At 36.6% G+C, this 7,500-nt stretch overlaps 1 protein-coding gene across 1 annotated transcript in view; it reads right to left on the bottom strand.

Annotated features, from left to right (window-relative positions):
* Positions 1-6,916: 6,916 nt before the first annotated feature.
* Positions 6,917-7,500, bottom strand: part of LOC113825790 (3-oxoacyl-[acyl-carrier-protein] reductase FabG) — a 43,360-nt gene continuing 42,776 nt past the window's right edge. Inside the window, exon 6 of the mRNA XM_070137719.1 lies at positions 6,917-7,234. Coding sequence (XP_069993820.1) covers positions 7,076-7,234 — 159 coding nt within the window. The 3' untranslated portion in view covers positions 6,917-7,075. The remainder of the gene's footprint in view (positions 7,235-7,500) is intronic.

The following is a 7,500-nucleotide window of genomic DNA, read 5'->3' as shown; positions in this document are numbered from 1 at the left end:
ATACTCTAGTCTCTACTGTTTCCCACCCCCAATCTCTTGCCCGTTGTTGTAGTGGGGAGGCTTAGGAGACGGAGACTAAGACTCAATGCAGGGATCTCCCCTGTCTAGGGCTTCGACTCAACTAATTTTACATGGTCTTTTCTCCCTCCAGTTCTTTCGTTTCTGTCCCGTCTCCAACCCCTTCTATTACTTTCTAATAGCCCCACCAGTTCAAAGTCTCCCGGCTCCCCGACCCCAGGCTCTCCTTTGACCGCGACTCTGAACAGTACAACTACTACCCACTCCTCAATGCCTGCTAGTGCATTATCCACCCAAGTCGAGACTCCTACTCTCCCAACTTCATCAACTCTCCCCCCCACAGCCTTCTTCACCAATCACCTTATCTTCCCTTAATACTACCTTACAGTCTTATTCTCCATCTCTCCGCAATACTACCCCCCTCAACAATACTCCCTATTCCACACGTCCCCGTCCTCCTACCACCCACAACTCTACCAATATCTTAAATACTCTATTTAGCCCAGCCAAATGGGATCGATTTTTTGTGATCCCCCTACAGCTCTTTACTCAGGTAACACTCCTCTTTCAACAATGTCTCCAAGAGCAAGTCGGCAGAGTCCTCTTACATACCCGACCCAATTGTTCCAGTCTCGTTCCAGTTACATCTGAAACTGAAGCTATAGCATTATCATTACTAACAGATTTCTTTGGCAACCTCATTCCTGCAGAACCTCATCCAACTCTTAATACGTGTACTGGAACTATCTATCTCCCCAGCAAGCTGCCCTATGGATATCGATTGGTCAGATTGTGGAGAGTACTTAATGGACTGCCTCAAAGACCGTCATGTGGTATCAGTACATTGCTACTCCATTCCTCCCAGAGGTCATCAAAGGAAACCCACCTACATTGCCAAAATTGCTTTCCGTATACATAACCTTCCCTTTCTTATCTACATTGGTGGACAATCCCTTCCTGTTCGACATTACCAACCTCCTCCTTGCCAGTGTCATAACTGTTTGCACTTTGGACATCCTGCCAAACACTGCCATTCCACAGACTGATACCCTCTATGTGCCCAACCCGGTCATAACCGATGAAACTGCCCTGCACAAACATGCTTATGTGCCAACTGCGGTGGCCCCTCATAATGTATTTTATAGAGGTTGTCCCACTTAAAAGTTTGAGTCTGAGGTAGCAACTCTCAGATTAAAAAAATGATCTCATTCTGCGTGAAGCCAGACAGGAAGCACGCCGACGAGATTTCTCTCATACTCCCTCATACTCCCTACTCAAGTAATGTCGCTCGCTCTGCACCCCTTCCTCCTCCTCCCTCCCAACACAACCCATCCCCTCAACTCCAACTACTTCCGATATCCATCCTCCTAATACCCCTACACCACTTCCTCCACCTCCCTCCCAACATAACCCACCCCCCCTCAATTCCAACTACACGTACATTCTTTCTCCCTCCATCCCCGCTTTAATTTCCACTCCCTGCTGGATACACACGTGAAACCCTTATGGAATTCCCTTACCTAGACCCGCCATAACCCATTCACACACCCATCTTTAACCTTTCAAGACTACTTTAGTTAGTTCACGCATAGCAGCTCACCCTTCACCCCTCCTTTAATATACTTTCCTATAGTGATTTATGACCTAAAATGTCTAGCACATTTATTTTGCCTTCTAACCATTACTATTTCCCTGATACCTACCCCTCCACTTCATTTGTCTCGCCAGGCAACCTAAACGTTCCACTCCACCCTCTCCAACTACTTCCTCTCCTACACCTTCCTCCTCCTCTGCTCCTCAGATACCTCTTCTCCTCCTCATAAGAAACCTTTGTTTCTCAGTCCCTTTTACAGAAACCCTTGAAGACATCCAAAACTTCCTCAAGATGACCCAAGGGAACACTCGACTCCCTCATCCACCCCCCAATCCCTCTGTTCCTACTCCTCCTACAGTTAAAGTATTTTCAGATATCCATCCATCATCATCCTCAAGTTCCCTCCACCTCCTTCCTCCTATACCCTCCTAACATACCCCATCCTTTGTACCGCTTAAACTTAAGGGGACCGTCTGGTCTTTTTTCGCCATTTTCACCCTTCTTGCCAAAATCGAGATTAATGCATTTTCAAGGAGTTCCAGGATCTCCGTTTCTCCCCTGAAAATTTCAAGGCCCGACCGCTGTTTTTCAGGTGGTAGCAGACCTTTTCGATGTCGACCGAAACATGTTTTTCAACTTACCTTATAAAATCGGCATTTGTGACTTAATAATTGGAGATAATACAAAAATGAGATTATTTTTGAAAGCTTATTAAATTTCACGTAAGATGAGACCAACCTTCATTTTTTTTCAGAATAATTTAAAAGATCTGGCAAGCGTCCAAAAAAACAACCAAAAAGTTTTTTTTTATACAAATAAACATGCTGATCATGTGGAGTATTTTCTTTTCTTTGTTTTCATCATATATAGTTTGATCTATAAACAAAATGTTTCGAAAATTGATCTATGAACAAAATGGTTTGAAAATGCAAACCACCCAAATTTTATGAAATATAAGTTAGGCTAAGACACACCTCAGATTAAATAAATAAATAAATAAATAAAATCTTTCCATAACTTTTTGGGTTAGAAAAAAAATCCTTGATCTGAACCATGGCCCACATTACCGCATGTCATCGGTGTTTACGTTATGTTAAAACACAGCTCTGGTAAAAACCTCATTAAAATTTGCCCATAGCTTTTAGAAATATCAGAAAACACGAGCAAAAAACAACAAACAAACGGAAGTAACATTACAAATAAACGAAAGGTCATAGCATATACGAAAAGGATCTGTATATCGCTACATACCTTATATACATATTTTACACCACCTTGTACTTGTATATCGTTATTCCACGGGAGTGTTAGTGTGAAAGTTGGGTGTGTCACCCTGTAGAATTACACTTCGAACCCTCGGGTGAGAAGACTCGCGAGTCATGGCCCAATGATCCCCGGCTAAGGTCTATAAAAGTACTTGAAAAGACCTTGCTCCCAGTCAGGCTCAGAACGGGAAGCGTGTGACACCCGTCCGAATCGAGACCGATATTTTTTATCGACCAGTAATATACGTTGTAAAACCCCATTAGAGCAACAATAATGGTGAATAACAGATAATTATATCACATGCAAGTATTTCATACATGATTTGTTATCTAAAATGTAAAAAAAAAAAAAAAAAATCGCGATAATATAGTACTTTACATTTTCATGCATAGCACATACATTTTCGGTCCGATTTTAACGTATTATGGCTTAATTTAAAGCTGAATAGTAAATTATTACATGTAACAATTAGGATTTGCAATACTTAAATGTGCTTCTTGTAAAAGTGACTTATTTTCAAAAAGCCCTAATAAGATGTTGAAATAGTTGCGTTTGTAAAATATTCACCCACCCAAAAAATAAGGTCGACTTCTAAAAATTGGCTTGTGCATATTATATAGTAGGAAGATGGTTCCAGTCAGATATGAAATCAGAATGCCTGTATGAATTTTGTAGATTTTAGAGAAATTTTTTTAAATGGTCATTGTTGGCCTATAGACACCCAAAATCACTACCACTCTACGACACTATACGTATGATATTGAGAAATTGTTACGTGCTGGCAATGTCCGCAATACTTTGGAATTGAGGTAGATGGTAGAGGATTATGTTACAGGAAGACTACTCTTATACCTTGATTTGTTAATACCAAAACGGTCATGAAAATGTACGAAAACACAAAAATGCCGATATCTTGATACACTACCTTTGTAGGCGCAATTTTAGTCCGAAATAACGTTTTATGGCTCATTTTGTAGCTGAATGATCAATCTAGTGCTTGTATGAAATGGATTTTGCATTTTTTTTCCTGTGCCTTTTTTTAAAGTGACATGTAAAAAAAAAAAAATAAATAAATAAAATAAAAATAATAAATAAATTAAAAATTCACACTCAGAGTCGAAATCGAAAAAAGTGCTTCATACAAGCACTAGATTTAAGATGAATCTGTTCAAAAATAACATCAGAATGCGTGTATTTTTTTTTTCTGGATTTTACATATTTTTTGCATTTGTCAATTTTGATTTTTTTTTTTTTTTCCCAATAATTCAAAAACTGTTTGGCCAATTAAAAAAAAAAAAAAAAAAAAGACCACAGGCACGGGTCTAAAGAAAAGGGTGTGTATTTCATCAAAATCGGCAAGAAAAATGGGGGGGGGGGGGAACAGTCCCTATAACTCCTCATTGCCCTTTCCGACATAATACTGTCCCATAGTGCTATATGACCTTTGATATCTAGCACTTTTACTTGTTTCACACATTAAAAATTAATTTTGTATTTTTATATCCCAATTATCCAGTAAAAATAATCTATCAAGTCCTGGTAGTTATTAGGATTGTGAATTTAGTATACTAAAGCTGTTACTTGGGACAGAATATAGCGACTTTTAAGAAAATATAATTGTATTCAGTCATTACATATATTTATAATCTATCGAATCTTGGGAGAGTAAAAACTCTATTCACCATTAACTTTGGAGTACTCCCATTAGTTGTCTCTGGAGGAGAGATGCTGAAGACTGCAAATTTCAATTAAACTTATTATTACTGACTACCTTGACAGATGGCATGGAGTCTGTGCAAGGTAAACAGTTTATTACCAAAGCAAATCCAATGACAAAAATGGCAAGAAACCTACAAATGCTTTTGCATAATATGAGAAAACAAACATTGTGAAGGGGAGGCATAGAGTCGTCACTGTACACAAGTGTCTATACAAGTACTTGTATAGACCTTGCATGCACCAGCCTACAAGCCGTACATCCGTTAGATTGGCTGTTGTCGTTAGCCTAATGCCTGTATTTTGGGCCATGTGATTACTGTGAAGCAACCAGATGTAAGGGGTTATAATAATATTGCTCATATGTGTGACAAATATAAACCTTGTAAACAAGAGTATTAAGTGCCAGTTGATTGAAATAATAAAGGTAATACTGTAGATATTAACAGTAAATATCTGAAAACATAATTCTAGTATAAAAGGATATGCTAGAGCAGATGAATACAATTCTATGTCCTATAACTGGCCTTGTATTCTAAATAATATTAATCATTATTATAATAATAATGATAATCAGATAAATAAAAGGGTTGCACAGAATATTGATATGTATATATATATATATATGTAAATACTTTCAGGGCATCTTCATACAATAGGCAAATAACATTCATGTTGATGGCAATAAATATGAAAATGTCAAACACTGCCAAATAAGATACATGTATGCTGATTTACAGTTGACAGTATTACTGGTTAAGCATTATGCTTGCTCAAAAATTTGTTTGCAATTTGTATAGAAATTTGCATGTATTTCAGTTTCCAATTACATGCTGAAATTCAGCTGAATTCTATTTTGTTTTTCTTAAAATGGGTTGGAGCAATAGCATGGTAACACTGCTTTGATTAATAAACGATAGGTTGCTTCTTATTAGATAAGAGGTGTAGAAGATAATTGTCTAATATTGCTGATATATTCAGGGTGTCTTTAAACCTATCTTTTTCAAAATTACAGAATTTTTAAAGAATTCTGAGACCCTTTTAAATTTGATAGTAAAATAATGGTATCTGTTATTTATGGATAAATTCAAATTACAATTCTTAGCCATTCAGTAATAAAGGTAATAAAACTTTGGATGGTGACCAGGGAATCAGTATTGTAATAATGCAAAATTTGTCATGAACATGTAACAAAAATATTTTACAAAGAATATAATACTTGGGAAAGGTATGGCTTTATCTTATAGTATTGTAGGAGAAAGCCAGAATGTACATTTTAAAGATTTGATCAGTACAGGAGGCACCAAAGCAGATTAGTAATTTGCCATCCAGAGGAGGCAACAAACATAGGATTGGTCATTTTTGGTTCCTTTGCAGGGCTCAGGTTTGTAAGCATTGGAAGTCCTATTCAGTCTTATCTGTGTAACTTACTGCCATTATTTTTTCACATATACTGTACTGTAAATTTATCTACACATGTAATGCACCAAATAAACTGATATTCAAGGTTTTATATGTAATGAACATTTTGTTTACAATGTGTAGATGTATTCTGAATTTGCAGTGTATATGGGATGGAGGGGAGGGGAGCTAGAAATGTAGCATAGGAGGTAAAGGGGCATTAGGAAAAAAATGTTTAGAAACCACTAATTGTAGAAGATTAGGGAAGTTATTAGTATTGTAATTGTTTATTATCTGAAATGAGATTGTCAGCTTTGTAATTCAAAGCCCTATCAAAGATATATTTTTATTGTCATGCATATCCTTGCACTGTTATTTTAAATGAATATGCAATTTGTTTTTATTACTTTTAATTAAGAAGTACTGACAACAAAAGATCAGGGAGTGGAGAATTTGTATTTATTATTATTATTATTTTTTTTTTTTTATTATTATTATTATTTTTTTGTGGAAGTTAACAACCTGTGTAAACTTTTTAACAGTTTGCTCTATCAGGTTATGAAGATGTATAACATTTTGTTGTACTCATATTTTTCTAGAATAAAAATCTGAATAATATAAAAGTTTCATTTAAATGTTTTCAACTGTACTATGGAGTAAATAATTTGATATTTCATAACACTATCTTTATTCTTACAATAAGACTAGTATTCTTTATTTCCTGTATTCTAAAATATATCAATAAATGTAAAAAATACTACACACCGATTACTGTCATATCTAAATTTATTGCTGTCTACTGTTAATTATTTTTTTATGAGGAAAGGAGGGAATAAATATTACATAGATTAAGTCAAAGCATTATTTGCACACAGTTGGTTTCAACATGATTTGATTCTGGAAGGTTAAGCAAATCACAAATTAAATTGTAACTACAGACTGTTTAATATGAAGAAATGTATAAATCTCAATCAAAATATGAATAACTGGAGGTTATTCAAGGTTCACCTAAAATGAAAGCCAATGATGGGAAGGCAATAACCACAGTAATGCCAAGTAATCTCTATGAAGGCAACATTGCTAACGTGGGCACATTATAGACCTCCCACCATCAATAGGCAAGGTAACACCTGTAATAAAAGACGCATTGTCTGAAGCCAAGAAGACAACAGCTCTGGATACCTCTTCCACCTCTCCAACTCTTCCCATAGCATGAGTTGTCTTTCCATGTTCCAGAAACTGTAAGTAAAGAATAAAACGGCATCAGAAGTTAAAACCCATTAACGCCGATATATTATGAAGCCAAAATAAAAGATACTGGGTAGCAACAAAATCGTTGGCGGGGCTGCCCCGGACCCTGCCCACCGGCTGGCTGCAGCCCACTGCTGTGTTGGAGTGCAAGCCCCGAAACAGCATGACACTGGCGGGATGCCCAGCAATGTTTATTTTTTCAGGTATCTCATATATGGGACACCTGTTGTTTGTGGGCTAACTTTCAGATGAAA

The sequence above is a fragment of the Penaeus vannamei genome, chromosome 23 (genome assembly GCF_042767895.1).
Source record: "Penaeus vannamei isolate JL-2024 chromosome 23, ASM4276789v1, whole genome shotgun sequence".
In the NCBI taxonomy this organism is placed as follows: domain Eukaryota; kingdom Metazoa; phylum Arthropoda; class Malacostraca; order Decapoda; family Penaeidae; genus Penaeus; species Penaeus vannamei.
Note: the sequence above shows the minus strand (reverse complement) of the source record. Positions and strands in the feature narration are given on the sequence as shown.